Source organism: Cydia splendana, chromosome 17 (assembly GCF_910591565.1).
Source record: "Cydia splendana chromosome 17, ilCydSple1.2, whole genome shotgun sequence".
NCBI lineage: Eukaryota > Metazoa > Arthropoda > Insecta > Lepidoptera > Tortricidae > Cydia > Cydia splendana.
The window spans coordinates 5336971-5358540 of record NC_085976.1 but is presented as its reverse complement, the minus strand read 5'-3'; the positions used below and the strand labels follow the sequence as shown (position 1 = coordinate 5358540).

Genomic DNA, 21570 nt, shown 5'->3' with positions numbered 1-21570 from the left:
GCCTTGGCAACTGCCAGCTTCTACAATTGAGCAAAATTAATAGATTATGCCAAAATACCTATATTTTACCTATTTAGCTACGTAAAATGATCCTGACTTTCCTGTACAGGAAAAGATGATTTCTTGTGTTTTCTTCTTATAATGAGACTAACATAAACGAGATAAAAAGAATGGAAGCTGGGCCCGTCTTAGTTTCTTTTTGAAGTGTAGAGAAATATTATACCAAATAATAGGGTTAACCACAAACGGGTCCGGGATAAGGGATGTGTATTTTCTAAACATTTATAAACTTACAAAGGGTAACGTAAATCAAAAGGTCAAGTTGGGCCTTTAGAAAGAACCCTCGTATGTCCATCTGTCCGACCCGATTATTGTTGCAGGGAATCTTTAAGAACGAAAGAAGCAAAGGCCACGAGAATAAAATATTACAAAGTTTCATTTACATATTTAATTAAAGCTTTTCTCTTTCTACAGAGAGCTCAATTGTTGTTCACGGTATTTACCTTCCAGTAATATTAGAACCTACTTTACAAATATTTAACATTACATTCAAATAATTACGGCCATTGATGACAATGACAATCTATACCTACCTTGATGGCTATATGTGGTAATGGGAAGAAATAAAAACTGTCACGAGGAATTTTTACGTACTTCAGACACATATTTCATTTGACTCGTATAAGAGTGGGTTGAATACATTGAAGATAACTGGCAAATACTTATCAAATGTTATTACTTATAAGTACGGTCGATGCTCCAACTTAAGTACCTACCTATGTCGACATAGGTACTAATTGTATAGAAAAGTGGATACTTTTGTTAGGGCACCGACTGGGTACATGTGTAAGTTTTTTGTAGTCACCTAACGAGCTGGTGTTAGAACGTGTGGTTTAGAAGTCACGCGGTTTACCACCCGGCTAATAAATGCAGTAGGTAAGTGAGCGTTTTCCAAAAAAAATGTACATTTCATTCATGTCTTCAAAATATTGATTTATTGGGCTCATTTTACTCAGAATCATTTGTACATTCACGCCTCATACATGAAAACATGTGTTTTAAAATTTTGTATGAAAGAATATTTTTCCAGTGCGCCACGTTCATACAAATAAAAAAACTTTTCATACAAAAATGTGACGATCTGGAAAGGAAATCTTGGGACACATTTTTTCATATATGAGGCGTGAATGTACAAATTATTCTTGAGTAAAATGAGCCCAAGAAGTCAATATTTTGAAGACATGATTCATGAATGAAATGTAAATTTTTTTGGAAAACGCTCAAGTACAAATTCGCAGTTAACTCATATGTGTCGTTACTGAAAAAGATACAGCTGTTATAACAGTTACCTAGGTCAGCGTAGCCCCATTTTCCTTAAGATATTCGTTTTCCCGGTATAAGTAAGAAATAAGCGCCGAAATTTCCAAACCCCATAAAATAATACGAGATAGCTGTTAAATCAGTAGAATATATATGTAAATTGAAATGGAACTAGCTTCCTGCAGATTATCATGACAAACGCGAGCTAACACCGACCGCCGTGACGTGTATACGGCGGGATTATGAATTTGCATAATTTGTGCTGATACATAACCGACAGTTAACCCTGATATATCAAATTGCTTTTAAGCGGGAGATAAAGAAAGAAGCTATTGTTATAATACTTATAATCTCTTATTCTTTCATTATCGTCATCATCTTCGTAGTGATGTCCCGGCTTTTTACTACGGCTCTGTAGCCGCCGTGCAGGTCAGGATCTCGACGACTCAAATAAAAAGCTTCGATTTGAAGTAAACTATTATAATTATCCAAAGTTACTGGTTTACAAGGGTTCCTTGACTAAACGGTTAGATGTAGAAGTTGAGCTTGAGAAAAATTGAGCTGTGTGAAAATAGATTTAATTAAATACTTAATTTGAAAAAAAAAGCGTCGGCTAAGGATAAATTATAATTATTATGGTCCATTGACAGAGTAATTTGATTACGCAAATTAGGGTAGTAAGTTATCTAAATAGCTACGAGATTTCATTCGCACCATAGTCAAGTGACGTACATAATCTATTTTGATAGCGATCTTTCCTATTACTAAAGTGAATGTACAACCTAGAAACTGACGCGTAATGTCCTGAATGTGGATAAGCCTTTAATAAGCTTCATCTTGGCTTTACACATTAAATCATACTTACGTATGTTATTACTTGGCTGCCGCGAAGAGCCAAAATGAGTCTTGGTCTCCAACACAAGAGCACGCCACTTTGCACGGTCCACAGCGGTATCACGCCAGCTTTCGCCGACGTCGAGCTCACGAAGATCTGCCTCCTTTATCTGCCCAACGACACTTAGGATGTTCAACAGGACAGCGTTCAGGTGGTTGACCCATATAGGCCCTTTTGCTGCCCATCCTTTCGGATCATAGTACTTACAGAATATTTGCTTTGCAAAATTATCAGGATAATTGTCGGCGTCGACGTATTAATTGATAGGTAGACTGAGAGGGTCTTAAAATTGTGCAGTCTGTACACATTGAAAAGTTAGTTAGGGACATTAAGTTTCAACTTATGTTTTAATTGTATGTATAACAAGTATTGTATGTACAGTCAGCAAAAATATAATACCATTGCTTGAAGCAATTTTCTTCAAATATGTGTTGTATTAATACATTTTATTCTTGTCACATTTTTCAGAAATAATACCCCACGTATCCACATTATTGTAAACGGATGATCTGTAACTTATGGTGAGAAAAATACGGCTGTCTTCTGGCACAAGGATTATTAATCAAAAGCATTTGATATCAGAAAAATATGATTTTCCTCTTCAGCAGGAGGTCGTCGATGTTTAAGTGATGCCGTCTATGTAGGTCACGTAAATGGAATTTATTATTAAGTAAAATAGGAACTTATCTACACGGTGTAATAATTAATTGCTTATTGAGTAGGTACTATAATTTAACATCTAGTTTACATATATGTAGAAGTGACCAGTTTGTAGCCATACGATTAAATAAATAAATCTCATCATCATATCAGCAAGAGGACGTCCACTGCTGGACATTGGCACTGCTGGAAATATATCTACACAGTTGCAAATCTATAAACGATGATTTATTAGATTTACCCATACCTACTCGTAGTTATTTCAGCCATATTTACTTAATTGTGGATCAGGGGCAGTTAAAAATAAATCTTAGTAGCAACCTTAGGCACTAAAATTCAATAAATATACAATACAACAATCCGTCAAGAAAAGCAACGGTTGGTTGTCCACCGGAAAACATGCATAATAACTTAATAACTATTTTTTTGTTAAACAGAGACAACATATTAATATTAAAGGATTAATTTATTAGGAAATTATTTTACAAACATAATTGAACAAAAATTTACTGAGTTAATAAATAAGGTGGATAGATAATTATCAGTTATCACTATACATGCAATACTAAATTCAGTAACCAATTTAATATCTGGATCCATTTCAATTTGCATGCCTAAAACCGGTTTACAAGCACGATGGGTTATACAAAATACAAATGACACTATAATCCGAAACATGTACAAAAACGGTATCAATAGTTCGTTGGAGTATAAATACATTTTCCGGATGCAACTTTTTATTCCCAACGTGTAGCGGGATAGCTCTGTTATTGAAACATAATCTCATTTCCTTTTGAGTGTGAAATAAATTTTAGATACCCGATATCTGATACGTGTTCAATACAGAGTTCGTTTTTCAATAGCTTGTTTAATTGAGAGGTTTAAAATAAACAACATGATAGAATTAACGTTTGAAACAGAAACGAATAGCTGTTGAAGGAAATTTATTTCTTGCTTGATTTTGAACTATCAACCGATTAATCTTGATGAAAATACAGCAACGTAATAGGTATATACAATCTATTGCCTGTTGTTATCTTAAACTTGTATTTCGTCTTCTGTATAGAAACTTCTTGTAACTTTATGGTGCACAATAAAAAATATTTACTCACATACAACCATTAGTTATGCATTCGTGGTACTAGTGACTCTGTGAGCTGTAGAACGTACGAACCCCCTAGGCTCCGCCATTTTGAAAAACTACCAAAACCTGAATCGACGAAACATTTCAAATAATTATGGAACCTGCTCACTAAATTTCACGAGAATCAGTAAAGTTGAGATTAGAGAACAGTCTTCCTCTCTGTATCAGATTGGAAAAAAAAAATTTTCCTCCAAAACATCAATACTTTACCTATGAATATGGATTGATACAGGGTGAAAATCAACATAATGTGACAAAAATTAGGGACCTTTTTTTGTTCCAGAATTTTAATTCACATTTACTATGTACCTAATTATCTTTAAGAAACTATTAGTTAACCATATCAATTGTCTACAAAAAACAGCACATGTTTTACACATTATATCACCCAGTATAACTTAAATTTGTACATTTTAATACGGCTACAAATATAATGACCACCAAAAAATACTTTGGTACCCTAAATAAAAAAATCATGCTTACCAAAAAAAATTACTGAACACCAATAAAATAAGGCCTAAAAATAGAAAAGTACCACCACTTTAATTACGACTGCACTTCAAATTGTATTCAAATACCAAATATATTGAATGATCACCAAAAATCATTAATGATCACCAAATCTTGAAGACCAAATGAATGCGATATTTTCACCTAAATAAACCACTATGATTACCAAAAAATGTATACATATTACCAAATAAAGTAAACTGATGCCAAAACTAGTAGCCCCTCCCGCTCAACCCCCCGTAGCCCGCACCGCATACCTACCTAACCTAATCTACTTTTCTAGTAGCATTTCGTTATGCTACTAGAAAAGTAAGTTAAACTGCTATCAGTTAAGTGGGTTAGGTTAAGTTAGCACTGCGACCCTTACAGAAACGAAATGGTACTAGAAAAGTAGGTTAGATTAAGTTTCAACTGCTACCCATACAGATACGAAACGCTACTAGAAAAGTGGGTTAGGTTAGGTTTGAACTGCGACCCTTACAGAAAAGAAATGCTACTAGAAACGCGGGTTAGGTTAGGTTTGAACTGCGACCCATACAGAAACGAAATGCTACTAGAAAAGTGGGTTAGGTTAGGTTTAAACTGCGACCCTTGCAGAAAAGAAATGCTACTAGAAAAGTGGGTTAGGTTAGGTTTGAACTGCGACCGTTACAGAAACAAAATGCTACTAGAAAAGTGGGTTAGGTTAGGTTAGAACTGCGACTGTTACAGAAATAAAATGCTACTAGAAAAAGGTGACGAAGTGGATTAATTAATTTAATAGGATAACGATATATTAAATGTTTGCACATTTTTAATTAAAATGTTACAATTTTTGTGATCATTTACTATTTTTGCGTTTACAATGATTATTTTGGAGCCATTTGCTTTAATATGATAGCAAGATTTAAAAATTTAGTTGTCATTTTACATTAAAATGGAGTTCTAATTTTGGTGGTCATTTACTATTTTTGGGTTTACAATGATTATTTTGGTGTCATTTTCTTTAATAGGATAGCAAGATGTAAAAATTTGGTTATCATTTCACATTAAAATGGGATTTGAAATTTGGTAATCATTGACTATTTTTGGGTTAATAATGATTAGTTTGGTGTCATTTCCTTTAAAAGGATAGTAAAATGTAATAAAATTGGTAATCATTTCACATTAAAATGGTGTTATAATTTTGGTGATCATTCATGATTTTAGGGTGGTAAAATAGATTTTTTTGGTATTAAATTTTACTAAATCTGGTGATCAGTTAAATAGCAGCCTTTTAATACCTTTAAAATGGTGATTAAGATAAACCTAGTTAAAATAAAGAAATATCGAGTGTAACCTGATCCGCTTCCCGCTCGTGGCCCGTTTGCAGAAAGGACAGGAAATCGTATTTTTTCGGAAGGCCCAAGACGGCCCTATTTAAGGAAACCACTGGACCCCCAGGACCCATAATAGGGAGCCCCATACGCGCCTCTTAAACTGCGAATCAGAAACAAGTTTGGCGTACATTTTAGGGTTCACGAGGTGATAGGACAGTCGCAGATGTGAGAAATAGATATCGGGTTATTTGTTACGGAAATTGGGTCGCGGAAAGCCATTTTAAATTCAAGAAAATATTTCAGATATTGAGAGAAAATTAAAACCGAATTTAATATTTATGATTAAGTCCAGTCATCAGTCGGATCAATCACTCGTGAAGTCGTGATATAAAATGGTCAAAGGTAAGTGTAGGCGCAAACAAACACCTACTAATTCTAGGTAGTAAGTAATTAGCAATTAATGAAGTGGAAAATTTTAAATCACATCCAGAACATTCACAATTTTATTGAAATGGCATTTTGTACACTGCATGGAAAATATAGGTACCTACTGTGTGTAAATTTAATACTGGCGAATATTTAAACGATGGTTAGTATAGGACCTAAGAAATATAATGAGTTAAATTTTGCTTAAAAAACAATAAAAATAATTAACCATACAAAATAATTCAGCCCGCAATGTAAAGCAACACGTAAGTTACAAAATACGAGCTTTTTAAAGTAACTCTCAACGTTTGTTGGCAGTTGCTATAAAAAGCTTAAATATCTCGTAATGTCATGTCATGTCATGTCTCGTAATGTTTGCAGTACATTACTTACTGCTCCTTAAATTTTCAAAAAATAATTACGGGGTCATATTTAAGTGTAACTTAAAAAAACTTTTTAATTAATGATTACACGGATAAATTCTATTATAGTATATCTGGTTTAATTTTTCGCTCGTATTAGATTTACACACTGTATTTAGGCGAATTAGCAAGATAAGCATAATGGACAAAGGTATTTTGCATGTACAGGTCTACCGCTCAACTGAGGCGGTAGGTAAGAATTTGTTATGGCCAGCTACGGACTTGTCCTATAATATTTATTTATTTATATATACGACCTTCTACAAAATAAAAGTAAGCAACATAAAGAATTGACAAATTCATATCCGCAACGTAGGCTGCGTCAGGAGGGCACAACCATAAATCAGCAACAAGCGTCGTCATTGCGCACAAATAATGAAGCTACTTGCAACAGGCTTCGTCATTTTCCTTTATGTTGGTTATTCCAAAACACGGTCATTTAAAAAGGACCGCATCAGATCGCATTCAATCCAAAAGTTCCCATTATCAGTGTTTCCGTGTTGTATAGGCAATAAAATCCCCTGCACCAGACACGACCCGGAGCGTGGATCACAGCCCTGCTAAAAAAATCACCGCAGAGCTTCTTTGCCAACTGCCTGATGTAAGGAGACCTATAATTTCATCACTCATTGGTTTATTCCAGAACAATTATTATATCAAATCGATGACCAAAACCGCAAACGTGAATGCACTAAAACTCCCGTTTCGGCCCTACGAGTGCCATCCACATCCACCGCCGACCGCGGTCGGGTTGACCTTTTTGAATCAATAATGAATCCAATTTCACACAACCCTTACTGGATTCGCAGTCTCATTTGGTCCAAGGTAAAAAACATTTACGTGAATCATGAAACAGTTGGCCGAAGCTTCGTTAAAGAGATTTAGGGTCGAATATATTACAGGTCGAGTAGGCTTTGGAGCGACTTTGAAACGGCTTTATTGGGGTTGCAATAGTGTCTGAAGTGCTTAAAATTAAAAGACTTACGAAGATTTAGAGACGCTTAAAGTATGTTTGGATTGTTTGGACTTTAGGTCTGTATTTATAGTATAGAAAATGGAGAATCGTATGGAAAATTGAGAAACAAAATATTGAGCGTTCCAAGACAAAGACAGATCTCAGATCTACAGGTACTCAAAAGTGGCAAATATCACTTCTCTTCTAGCTAGGACGATTCTTAACCGATATTGTAAATATCGGTATATATTATATTAGTTAGTACGTACTAGTTTGTGCCAGAGCAGTACCAAACTTCTTGGGTCTTGGGAGAATTAGATTGAACAAAAATAATAAGAACATTAGGTGTTTGAAACCACCTTGTGGGATTCAATGACAAACAATTTACAGTATGTAAATCCAATACGGGCAATAAATTAAACCAGATATAGAATTTATCCGTGTTATCATTATTTTAAGAACTTTTTTAATTTACACTTAATTATCCCTTCGAGTGGCATTGTCCTCCTCGAGGTCTCTACGGTAAGTGGCGGTGGCCGCAAGACGGACAGACATAACAAGCCGGTTGAGTGGCGCAGCCATTTTGGAAAAATATACGTCAAGTGGCGGGGCCTCAACGGGTGATCATCGCGAATTTGGCGCGTGTTAGAAATATGACCGTTTCCCAAAAAAAATCTATGAATTATATATACAAACTATATATCACTGAATTCAGCATAAAATGGGTTAATTGATTGTATACCAATGAATTCTATTCTATTTATGTGAATTATGCTAGACTTGTTCTAATCTCATATTACCATTTTTTTTCTACTTTCATGTAAAAATACGTATAGTTACGAAATAAAACAATTGATTGTAGAAAAAGCAGTCTTTATGACAAAACAATACATTTAACACGATTCACACAGTTTATTTCACTTTTTATCAGTGCGTATTCCGTTTGAATGTTCGCGGCTCGACGACGGTCGGCGCGTAATGGGCGAGGTGGGGCAGGAACATCACGTCATTTCTAACAAACTTTGTTTTACGCGGGAATTCGACCGTTAGGGAATACCATCCTTGTTTATTGACGAATGCATCTTGTAAGAGTGAGCAAGCAAGGCATAGTTTTAACGGGTTTATTTTACGCGCGAAATGCAGCGTCGCACAGAGGCCGCGAGACGGTCTCTGCCAATTACGGGCTTGTTATGACCGAACCTTCTCGCGGCCTCTGCCACGTAGAGGCATATTTAAAAAAATGGCCGCGCCATTTGTCCTACCGTTCAACCGGAGGTGCTGCCACCCGAAGGGTTATGATCCCGTAATTAATTTTAGAAAATTTACCGAGCAGTAATGTACTGCAAACTGTGCAAACATTACGAGACATGACATGATATTACGAGATATGAGCTTTTTATAGTAACTGCCCACAAGCGTGGACAGGAACTTTAAAAAGCTCGAATCCTATTTACTTGTGTGTTGCTTTGAATCTGCGGGTCGAATAATTTTGTATGGTATTTTTTTTTCATTGTATTTTAGTAAAGCCAAATTTACTTATCTCAAATATACTTCATAGGTCCTATGCTAACCACCGTTGAAATCTTCGCCCGTATTGGATTCACACACTGTATAAGTACATCTGCAACGTTGAAAAATAAACATCTACATGCTCGTACCTACGTAAGAAAAGTCTCAAAGAGCTTACCTACAAAAAATTAATCTCGCCGCAAGAATGAAACATGCAGTTATATTAATAAAGCCTTATAGGATATTACGAGCATACTATTTCTTTTGCAAATACGGAACCAAACATGATACCTACATTGATATATGCTAATATTATTGTTAATAACAAAGTTATAGGCCGAAAAAGAAAATGAAAACGATAATAACAGTAAAATAAAACGATTCCAGGGCCCGTATCAGGCGAGCGAGTCATTGGCTTTTATGGAAAGGTCTAACATTAACGTAAAACGTAATATTTAAGTATGTCAGATTTCTGACTTACACTAAGATCATCTCGGTTTCTTACCACGTTCACAATTAAAAGATAATGGCTGTTTTTCCGCTTCGTTCTGTTAGAAACTACACACATTAAGTTAGTTACTAGCTGTTGTTATGGATGTGATGAATTCTTGTTGTTTTAGGTCAAGGAAATATTTACCAGTAGGTATCATACAAGTGCAATCATTTTTGGCTTTATGTTTTGCGGCGGTTGACTTGACTCTACCGCTGCATGGGGGACTGGGGGTTCTTAAACCATCGAGATTTAAGGAGTTCCCCCAATTCCTCATGGAAGCCATCAATCATCAAAACCGACCTTGACACAAATGTTCTTTAATACCTTACTTGCTTAACCAACTTAACGAAGAAGACAAATCGCGAAACCTGAAATACCTACGCTACGCGTCGTCGAGGATTAGATTTATTTATTTCACAACATATGATTACAGTACAAATTACATTAATGACAATTTATAAGAATCTATATTGTGATCGTCAGAAATAAATTTAAATAATAGCAAGATAATCCAAATAAATTAATTTCATTAATTATTTATACATAATATGAAAAATTTCACCTGAGAAGGATCGTCAAATCATAACAATAATAAGCAAAGACAATGTTAAGAATTGGTATGCGATTGTAAATTATATTTATGTCAAAATATTCAATTCCAGAGTTCTGTTCGTCTTCTTCAGCAGTTTACACTTCGTTGAATTGTTTAACTCCTCCTTTTTGGAACCGTTTAAAAAAAACAAGCGCTTATCTTAACGAAGCTTTTGATTCCTTTCATAAACAAAAGAATGTATGTCAAGTATAAAACAATTTAAAAAGTTTACACTCCTTTTTGCCTTCACAACGTAGTCGTTGGCAAACCTATAAAGAAACCATTTAGCCAAATAATCATCTGGCAGTTATAGAGCCAAGTTTATTCCTCCACCACGCGAAATATCGTCTCTTCTTTATCAGATTTTCCTCGTGATTTATACACACCCTTCTTTTGTTTATTTTCGACAATAACGAAAACTTTAAGTACGTCGCACGTTGGAAGATAACGGCTGCAAATTTTGCCAAAAGATTTTAAATAGTCGTTTATTATGTAGTTTAAATTTACTTCTGTTTTGAACTGGTATGCCTGTAAATACATAAATTATCTTTGTATTGGTACCAAAATGTTAACTGATAAAGAAGGTATGTAGTTGCTCATCATACAAAGTTAAAAGCAATTTAAAAACTTTTCTGGCCACCCAACATCACTATCGGGCCGTTTTAAAGCGAGCACGTAATTGAGTAGGAAGCTAGGAAGTTAAAACCAAATTTGTTTGACCGAAAAATCTCGGTCAGCGAAGTTGCTCGTATAGGTTTTATTGCTTTGCCTAGGAATAAAAACGAGCTAGATCAAATTTTGGTTAGCCTCTATAATAAATTTCATCAAAACCGTCGAAGTTATTTTCGAGAAATAATTTATGAATGACGTAAATTTATAACACAAGCAAAATTGCAATGGGTAGATTATAAAGGACATTATTAAGGGTCATTACTATAAGTACTAAAAATCATTTTAGGTAATGGATCTACAAAGAGACTTCTTAGTGCGCAAAAAGGAAGACATTGAGGTACAGTCGCCATCAGATATATCGGAACGGCCAAGGTGTCCACAATATCTGAACACGCGCTCTGACGCCTTGACAATAGAGGCGTGTTCAGATATTTGTGAGCGCCTTAACCGCTCCGATATATCTGATGGCGACTGTACTCGTACATAGTAACAATTTATTTATCATAATTTTCAGTATTCTGACCGCCACTTGAAAAATAGAAATACTCTCACACATAAATACTGCTGTCGTGCTTCAATTAAATTTCATACTATTTTAATGAATAACTATAGTCAAGTTAACTAATTAATGTTTATTAACACTCAGGGTGTTTGTATTTAAAACACGTTTGGAGTCCGTGCATCGCCTAGAGTTTGTTCATTAGCAGTTGCGAATAAGTCGCGAAGTTTCGCTAAGTTGATTACGGCCGAGTCAGGAATTAGCGCGTTTGCGAAACATCTGCTCGTCCCAGCCCAGCCACTCGGCTGGCGGGTTCCACTTTGCACTAGAGTCATATTAAATAATAGTACATTACGATACAAGTGCGAAAAGTAGGAAATTCGCAACGAGCGGCGATAAATTGAAACACGACCGAAGGGTGAATTTAAATCGACACGAGTTGCGAATATTCGCACGTGCATCGTACAACGATCGTTTTACAGTACATATGTCCCTTTAAATTTTCGACATACGCACGTATAGTGCTAGTTACCGCACTGGTAAGGTAAAGTATAGCACCATAATTATGTACCAACTGTAAATAAATCCGTACACGGCGAGAAGGAGTTGATAACTCGCGGGAAAAAATTGAAGAAATTTGAACCTTATGTAATTTTATTTTAAGTTCAAATTTCTTCGGTAGAATATTTCGAGTTATCAACTTCTTCCCGCCGTGTACGGAAATATTATAGGGTAATTTTAAGGTCTGAATAGCAACTGCAGCAGCTAACGTTCAGGTACCGTTCGATTATAGGGAGGAGATATATTCCAAATTATAGTCTATAACTAGTATAAAACACGAAATAAAACGAAATGTGCCTGGAAATCCTGACTGCGGGCTTCCACAGATACCATATTCATTTCCGACAACTGAGGGGTTAAGACAATTTCTATCAATCATCATTCCACTTAGACGAAGCCGCGAGGATAAACCAGTAATTAAATAATCTCATGCTCAGTATTTACTTCATTATTTTACCGGATGAAGTGCCTGATTTAGGATTTGCTTTTCCTGCTTCTGCTTCTTTCCAATAAAAAAAATTTAGGTGTACCTACTAACTCAAACAAAATGGTAGGTAAATCTGTCTAAACCGATGAAAGTTTTACGAACTGGTTGAAATGGCTGGAAAACATTTGATTCTACATCGACGCAAATGCTCGTAAAACTGCAATAGTTCAATTTATAATGGAAACGCATATAGAGTCAGAGAAGCCTGCCATCTTTGTTACATTGATATAACGTTAAATTTTGATTGACGCGTTAGAAATGTTTCACTATACCTGTATATTTCATAGTTTTTTATCGAATTGTAAATGCATTTGTTTTGAAATCTGTTTTGTTGTCTTACCAAATATCGGCTATTGAAATGGATTCCATTTCGATTTTCGATGGATTGTGTGCACTCAAAACACTGCGGTTATATAGAATAGGGATTTATCTTATAACATCTTTGATCCAATATTTATGGCTCATAGTATTATTTACTCAGTGTTGTTTGTTTTATCAGGTATAATACAAAAATACATATCTATTAAAGCGCAAAAAAAGTTAGGTAAAATATACAATAATTCTGTAATATTAAACTCACGTACTAATTACAATGGTATATTTTATAACCATTGGTGGTTTGAAGGTTAGAATTTGCAGAATAGAACTTTTCATCAACTTACAGCAAACAAATCTCGTTTTGATCTTGATAAAATGTTGCACTAGATGGCGTTACTTTATTTAGTCGGGTGTTTAATACATTTCTAGTGTAGGTATATCAGTTTGTCAAAACGTTTTGGATTTTATCGTGCCTTTTATGAACTATACCACTTATGCTTGTAATAGAGAAGTTTTTTGTAAGTTTCAAAAACGTTACCTAAGAGGCAAGTGGAATAACCCCTTTACGACTCTCTATTTTCTGATGTCTGTATTTCAAATTACTACGTCTTATTTGTATATTTAATTAACACTATGATAGCGAATATAGAAAGATCGTTACTAATATTCAGATATAATTGCTGCAGTTTAAAGAGTATCAGGTCTTTTTCAAAATTCATTGATTTATTTGGCATAGTGCGTAGGGGTTTTTTTAATGTTTAATTAACCGACTTTAAACTATGGAAATGGTATTTAATACATAGCATGTAAACATTCCCATTGTTCAACAACGCAGTCAGCCCACCAGTGAATAATGGCCGGTACCTAGGACCATACAGAGCTAACGACCAAATTATCGGCTTCGTCGTTCCAATAATTATATTTAAATTGGCCCACAAATAAAGCAAATAGGTTCGTTTTATTTGGTTAACGCAAATAGCGCAATCAGTAATTGTGTCAGTCTAGATTAAACATTAACATTGAACGCAAGATTCAATTATTTATTACCTATTATAAAACATTACAATACTAGTACATACAGGTACAGATATTAAATTGTAAAATTAAAAATGGCGAATAATTCACAGCGCACCACATTAGGTTAACCTATAACAACCTATAAACTTACTTATCTTTTTACAAATATGTACTATTATTTTAGGCATTATGTTATAGGTACTTATTAGTTTCTAGACCAATTTGACTTTCGAATAATTTATACAGAACGTCTAACAGGTACTTACGGCGCAATTCGGGAAATGAATTAGAGATTAGATACGATATAGTAAAGATATGTGACGTCCCACGAGTAAAGGTACCTTATGGCGGTTGGCGCTTACGCTATTATTAAAGCCGCTCCAATATTATTGCGGCGCTATGCGACGTAAGCGCCAGCCGCCATATGGTACCTTTTTCTGTGGAACGTCACATATCTTCACTATTTCATATCTAGTGAATTTCTAATTCATTTTCCGAATCGCGGCGCCAGCCGCCATAAGGTACCTTTTGCAGTGGAACGTCACATATCTTTACTATTTCATATCTAGTGAGTCTCTAATTCATTTCCCGAATCGAGCCGTTAAACAGTTTTAAAGAGAAAGTATCTACCTACGTAAAATATTTTACAAACTTCCGAATTTTTTGCACGCTAAAAACTGTTTGACGAATTTGATTAATGAGCCATAAAAAATACGTCACTGAGAGACCGTTAAATAAGGACAATATGAAATTAAGCCAATGAATGTTCAAAAATCCGTATTATAAAGAAGACATTGAAACTCTGGTAGGTACAGTCAAGTGAAATTAGGTGCATATAACTACTCAAAAATATGTCCCATAGTTCTTAATTCGCTGACATAAGAGCTATGTGACATATTTTTGAGTATGGTGTGTGCACCCATATTTTTACACTTGACTATACGTACCGCATACAAATCGCTGTCGTATGTATATCATCCACCTGTTTCTAGCAAGCATGTAGGTACGTTTATATGTTTACATTTTTCGCCTTATCACAAAGGAGTAAGATGCAAAAGTGTAGTGTGTAGTGTTGGAGAGGGGTGAATGCCACACGCTAGTGATAAACGGTACCGTAGGCGCTAGGGTGAAATCGTACCTTTGCGATCTCACCCGCAGGTCACATTATACATCTCATATGGTGCAAGAAGGCTCTGTCATTGCATATTATTTTACAGTACATATGGTGCTATTTTACCGCCCTAGTGCGGTAACTGGCACTATACGTGCGTAAGTCGAATATTTAATGAGCCTGTACCTAAAACGTTGTACAACATACGTGCGAAAAGGTAATTCGCAACTAGTGGCAATAAATTGAAACACGACCGAAGGGAGTGTTTTAAATCGCCACTAGTTTCACCTACTTTTCGCACGTGTATCGTAATGATGTGACTAATAGTTTCTATCAAATGGAACAAAAAATGTTAGATCAAGAATTTACGAACAACTATGTTAGGTATTTATTGTAAACCTAGGTGGGTGTAGGTAAATATATATTTTTGTCTGAACAAATAATACTTGTTTGGTTTATTGATAACTTTACATAGAACTTACCTGGTTAGTATCGTCAAAAAGAATAGATAGTATAGAGGGGTCCTGTCATTGTAAATTTTGTAGTCACTGTAAATTTACTGCCATCTATCGACACACGACTAAAACTCAAAATGAAAACGTATAAAGTTATCAAAACATGTATATATATGGATAAATGATTTTATTATTTTTATATCATTTTGATCCATGTTCATTCACTGATATCTATGTGTTAAAATTGTTAAATATGAAACGGTGTCGTCACGCCATCTAGCCGAGGATAGGCTAAAGGTGTGTGCGCCATCTATTCGAGAATGACTTTTGCTTCAATTCCGAGGCACGTTTTTTCCTTAGACTTTATTCGTCTTATACGAAGTTACATATGTCTTTGGTATCGTTATACGAGCAAATATTACTTACAGACAAACACGAATAGAGAGAGATAGTAGTTACCTATTACAATAGTGGCTTGCGATTCGCAAAAAGAGACCACTTCCTTCTTATAAGTTATTGCCAATTTAGTCAGATTGTAACAGTTGATACTTATTTTCCATTAACGGTTTTAAGCAACCGTGGAATCTTGAAATCGATTTCGTATTTGAAGAAGAGTGCCGCCATTGAACGGTACGGTCAAAAACATAGAGTTATATATTTGACAGAGGGAATGTCACTTAAGACAAACTGTGACACTGCAATGGCGGACGGTTTGAAAGTGTGCGTGTAGACGAGTGATACCATGTAACACAAATTCGCCCCTAATGGTGAAACAATTATTTTCAATATCGTCCTTGTTTTCAAATATTGTTTAAAGTAGGACAGTTTTACGTTAGACAATAAATTGTGTGTACCTAACTGATTTTATAGGCCTTGAAAATGCGCATTACCTGCAAATTACTTTGTGCAAATATTATTTTCAATACCTAATGATATTTAACTTGTAACACATCTGGTTTTAAACAAAAAATAAATATAAGGTAAATGTACTAGTGCTCGACATGTTAATGCCCAATAGATGACACCTTGCTGTCACCTATATTGACAATGGTTTAAGTTTCAAGATGACATGTACTGGACTGGGACCGCGTCGAGCACCATGAGTATGTTTACCTTACATAACAAATAAACGTTAACTATCAAACATTATTCATGTAAACGTCTTTAATCTCCTTATTATCGGGAAATTACCATACCGACCTAGTTTGAAATGCAAAATCATTAATTTAGCTATTTACCTAAATATCCTAAATTATCTCTTTTATATACATTATGATTTAATAAGAAGGGCATTAATTACCCTACTTTCGGGAAATTACCCTATTCAACTTACTGGTCACACTCCTGTTTCGCATTTATAAACAATGAAATATAGAGATTTTATGTACTATACCGTGATAATTGATAAAATTAGCTATGAAAAGTTATTCCGTCACTTTTTTTCTTTCGATCGGTACAATTCTTGCAGGATTTAACTACGCATGCCGGCATATTTTACATTTTTCTTGGACATATTTACTTCACTGACGTTTCGATCCGTCTGACGGCAAATTGGTGGATGAGGGCATTGAGATAACTGTCAATGTGTGTGTGTTACGCGTAAATACTAGGAAATTGGTGGATGATGGAATCACAGTTTTTGTCTTAGCAAAACTACGTCCGTAGTATTCTAGGTCCATGGTCAAAAATATTAATTTATGACACATTTGGTACCTTGTCACAGTGACAATCAATATGAAAGTCGCTAGAGACCTCATACTAGTGTCACTGTGACAGGGTACAAAATGGGTCATAAATTAAAACTGTCGCCTACAAGTAAGACGTGCCAAACAATTGATAGCACAAATAAATTCATTTCCAATTTATATAGCTTTTAAACACGTCACATCCTGAATTGTTAACGTGCCTTTCATAAAAGGAAGCCAGTTGAAAGCCGAGACAGCACCCGCAAAGCCTGTGATAGTACAAAACGATCTTATCAACAGACGCAATGTGAATCCAACCATTGTTACTGGATCTCCGTTGATCCCCTTTCTTCTTCTATAACTCCTTATAACTCTATTGTGTGTAGGGACGCGGCAGATCTCGCTTATTTGGATGATTCGCAGTATTGCATGCTCGGAAGAAATAAACGTCATGTGCCATACCTGTTACCTACATTTTTAAAAGCATATTTCGCTATTTGTCTTATCATGACGACTATTCGAAATGTCGCCAAGGGGTGTATTCAGACACGTAAATTACGATATAAATTTGATTTCAATACCAAAGCGTCGATGATCAACTTTGTTGTACTGGCGGTTTGAATTTTGAGGAACGAGGTTCGGGGCCGATACCGGGTAGTAGATGGCGATACTGGATATTTAATGAAATCGATAAGCAATTTAAGTAGGTACACTCGAAGATAACTTACGATTTGTCCCCGTCGCAATGATTTTCAAATTTCAATGCAATTTTTCTTCAGCGATATGCGGCGATGCTTGAGCGGTAGGTATTATACTTTATGATTGGATATTAAATAATAACAATTTCAATGAATAGCGTTCCCTTTTGCATTACTTATTATGTCAGTCGTCAGGTATGTCAGTGTATGTCAGCGCCTTGTCTCGGTGGCCAGATAGTTAATACGAACAATACAGACACACTCCTTTTTTGGGCAGTCGTGTAAAAAGGTTAGTACCGAAAGGGAATTTAGCGCAGTAGTGCCACTAGCAATAGATACTAAGTATATGTTGCTGTGTGGTACGCAATTACTAAGCCTCAAAAAACCTTTAAGTACTAAAGTCGACAACAAACAGGTTACTGTTGTAACCGTGTTAAAAGAAATAAGATCCGATACCTAATAAGAAATTAGTCCTTTGCAATTGGAGCTCGTGTCATTACTCATTAGTACGGTTGTGATGGCTTTTGTCGTCTGTTGTGCCTTGCCTCGCTATTAAACGTACTTGTTAGAAAGTGGCGGTCACGATGACAGGCGACATAAGCGCGACGATTTTTTGACAAAAACTTATTTTATTCTTCATCTGAATACTCTGGAGAATCCAACCGTAGACCTGATTGGTTATGACAGTTTTCCGGGAAGAGGACGGCGTTAACTGAAGACGCCGGGAACGGGCTGCTGTCTCCGTGCCTCAGTCCGAGCATGTGGAGCGTGACGTGAGCTATCTCGTGCGGCTCCTTACACCCGGGCGATATCAGCACCACCTGGAGAAAGACTCTTGAGTAGCTCGTTGTACAACAATTTTAGTTAATGTAATAAAACAACTGCAATAGAGGTGACATTCGGACGGCCACTCAGCAGCATTACTGTTGACGCGTTAACGCGGGCGCTGTCACTGCCAATTTCCTTGATAAAATGGGTGACGGAACAAACAATATAATCGCGACAATAATGCTGCTACGAGCGTCACTCATTTTTACAAGGAAATTGTCAGTGACAGCGTCCACGTCAACGCTGTAATAGTAATACCGCAACAGTGGGTCTCCGCGGCGAAAACGCCGTCGACGTGTCGGCAGGCGCCGCCGGCCGATGCGAGCCGAGCCGAACGACGACTTCTTCGCTCTTATTGTGCAGACATAAAGCATTTTCCTATCGGCTTTTGCCGATTCCACCTCGATATATCTGAGGTGATCCCTAATGCAGCTGCTTTTGCCATCCAAATGTCACCTAACTCCTAAAAACAACCAATAAACACACCCGTCGGCCAACCTTAACATCAATTGATGCGTAACAGCAGTCTTCCAGGGCGTTTGAGTAGGTGTAGTAGAGGTAATAATAGGTGTTCCGGCTGTCCGCCATCGCGATGGGGCTGCGCTGGTTAAAGATCAAGCAAGATTGGTTTTGGATGAGCTCGTGTCCTTGACGGATAGTTTTTAGAAGACGATTGGAGTCTGAAAAAGATTTAGAGATGTTTTACTTGTCTTTGGTAAGGTGTCTTGGAAAAGAATCGAAATTCGAAATAAACTGGAAGTTATTTTTATTTCTTGGAGGATTTAGGACGACACTAACCGTTCTTGTTGTACCCTACAATATCTTTTTTAAAGCGACTAGTTCCTTACAAGACAAGCACGTTAACAAGCATTGACTTTGAAAAAAAAATAAGTTTTTTTTTGTGTCATTATTAATCTTCACTTTACACCAATCTAATCAAAAGTAATATTTATTTTGAAATTTTAATCCCTTTTAAATACTCCGGACTATCGACGATGTCAATAAAGATTTAATAATGATGGACGATCAGCGGTACTTACTGATGGCGTAAAAATCATAAACGAAGGGTATTATCCCGTCCGTCCACTGGCAAGGGAAATATTGAAGTATATTACTATTCGTCCCTGGAAAAGGACCAGAAAAAGGTTATGTAAAGAGTTATTATACATAATGAATCTGCATACGGCAGTACTTGACACAGACTCGAATGAGAGTAGGTCTATTTTCTACTCGAGATTTACCGTAAGTACCTAGCCAAGGTTACAATCGCTATCGCTTCGACAACGAAAAGCATTATGTCTCTCTATCACTCTTCCTTATTAGTGTGACAGTGACAGTTGCGTTTCGATCGCTACGGAGCGTAAGCGATTGGCATCTTGGCTACGCGGCCTGGTCATATTGTGAGGTTGCCGCCTAGGTATGCAATCTCACAATATGACCAAAACGTATTTAGATATTTAATGGGTTACATAGGTAGTTGAAGAAATGAACAGTTAGAACAAAACAAGTCTGCAACTATTTTGATAGCACACGCAGTGCAAATGGTATTATAAATGTCAAACTATGAAATTATGTTATGAAATTACGTCTTCTATCAAATTAAGACGTAAATAACTCTTGCACTGTGTATGCCATCAAGATCGTTGCAGACTTTTCTTGGGCTAATTCTAGGTAATTTGCAGCGGATCGTTATTTTACACCAAATACATTACGAATAGTTACTTTACAGGCAGTTATAGTTCTCTGGGAGATCTACAAAGGGCGTTAAAATATATGTAGGTAAGATAAGGTCGACTTACTATTAGGATCGTTACTGCCCAAGCAGCCAGTTGTGCTTGTAACCCACCAAGTAGCCAAAAAGATGGACGTTACATAGATTTCGTCAGAAAACATGGAAAACTAGCCAGCGTCAATAGGTACCTATTTTGTTCTGAAATGAAAGTAAAGTCACGAAAACTCCTCAATAAAAGTCAAGGGTCGTGAATTAAGTTATTTTACTGGCAACAACGGCCTCGATAATTGGAGAATATGGTTCACAATCGGTCAACCTAAAACAAAAGTTTTTCTTTTAAATTAGTTCGAAGGACAATGCTTTCAAGACAGCTGCTGAGAGTGTGCCAACTGCGTAGTAGTGAGTTGTGAGACAAAATTTCCTAATATTTATCAGAGTTTCGAATTTATTTTTCCTGTTTGTATAACGAATTTCAAAGGAAAAATGAGGCATGCTCCCACATTTTCTGAAACAAAAGGAAATAATTTCGAGGCAATTAATTATATACGCAAGATAAATAATAATAACGTCTCACTTTGTATGAACATTTTGATATAAAGTTTTTCATTGTACATAATAATTATAATGGTATAAATAATTATGCTATCTGCCATTAAGTATAAGTATGTAATAATGACAAGGAGGTGTATTTTAATTATAATAACAGGTTATGAATTTGATCTAGATTTGTTATGGATATGATCTGTCACAGTCAAAAGTGACGTCTATGATTGAAGAAATAATATTTTTGACACTGATAGATCATAAATCCTTAACAAATCCAGATCAATTTCCTAACCTGTTATCACAATTAGAATACGCCTTTAGGTATACATACATACCTTATGTTGGTTAATGTTTTGTTTTATTATGTTTTAAATGTAATGTAATAATTTAAGCACATTTTAGGTAGGTACGTTTTTTTATTGTCATCTACGCCTAAATCCAAGCTACTTACATCTAAAAAAGTAAACGAACGAATTTTACAACCGTCGCGTCGGCCGTTCAAAATCCCAATAAAATATTTGCAATAATTGAAATCGCAATTTTATTATTTTTCGCAACGAATGCCTATAGGTAGGCAAGAAGAATCCATTGTTCGCAATTTGCAATCTGCCGCTTGCTTTATTATATCAGCTACTTATTTTTTAAACCTCTTATGTTATGACAACTGGACATGGAAGATAGTCTTAAGCTCTACGAAATAAGGTTGTAAGTTGAAGGAAAAATAAAGAGAGATACAA

The 21570-nt window shown here is 35.7% G+C and overlaps 2 protein-coding genes and 2 long non-coding RNA genes across 9 annotated transcripts in view; 1 reads left to right on the top strand and 3 right to left on the bottom strand.

Annotated features, from left to right (window-relative positions):
* LOC134798730 (ubiquitin-like modifier-activating enzyme ATG7) overlaps window positions 1-21570 on the top strand; it is a 441738-nt gene that overhangs the window by 72155 nt on the left and 348013 nt on the right. The window lies entirely within an intron of this gene.
* Window positions 1-21570, bottom strand: part of LOC134798737 (uncharacterized) — a 432480-nt gene that overhangs the window by 255444 nt on the left and 155466 nt on the right. The gene's annotated exons all lie outside the window — the stretch shown is intronic.
* Window positions 3807-8216, bottom strand: LOC134798742 (uncharacterized). Its single transcript, XR_010145262.1, has 2 exons — window positions 5848-8216; window positions 3807-4085 (listed from the first exon to the last, which is right to left on the bottom strand). It is a non-coding gene; the product is annotated as an uncharacterized LOC134798742 (long non-coding RNA).
* LOC134798724 (uncharacterized) lies at window positions 13308-21464 on the bottom strand. Of its 6 annotated transcripts, XR_010145256.1 has the most exons (6): window positions 21169-21295; window positions 20355-20792; window positions 19596-19679; window positions 19042-19235; window positions 18290-18548; window positions 13308-17823 (listed from the first exon to the last, which is right to left on the bottom strand). XR_010145256.1 is itself a non-coding variant. In XM_063771109.1 (5 exons), exons 2-5 carry the CDS (start codon window positions 20446-20448, stop codon window positions 18357-18359), a joined length of 564 nt encoding a protein of 187 aa, XP_063627179.1. In that variant the 5' UTR covers window positions 20449-20792; window positions 21285-21464; the 3' UTR covers window positions 13308-18356. The 6 variants fall into 6 exon arrangements, 5 of the variants coding, with proteins under 5 accessions (XP_063627179.1, XP_063627181.1, XP_063627178.1 ...); XM_063771109.1 differs by having other exon boundaries at window positions 13308-18548; window positions 21285-21464; XM_063771111.1 differs by having other exon boundaries at window positions 13308-18548; window positions 20355-20603; window positions 21285-21464.

What these genes read in the sequence shown, in the direction of transcription:
- LOC134798724 (XM_063771109.1), bottom strand. Translation starts at nt 20,448, where the DNA reads ATGTTTTCTGACGAAATCTATGTAACGTCCATCTTTTTGGCTACTTGG. An exon ending in GGGCAGTAACGATCCTAATA is followed by an intron (nt 19,680 to 20,354) that starts GTAAGTCGACCT and finishes GTCCTTTTCCAG; the next exon opens with GGACGAATAGTAATATACTT. An exon ending in ATGTTAAGGTTGGCCGACGG is followed by an intron (nt 18,549 to 19,041) that starts GTGTGTTTATTG and finishes GTCTTTCTCCAG; the next exon opens with GTGGTGCTGATATCGCCCGG.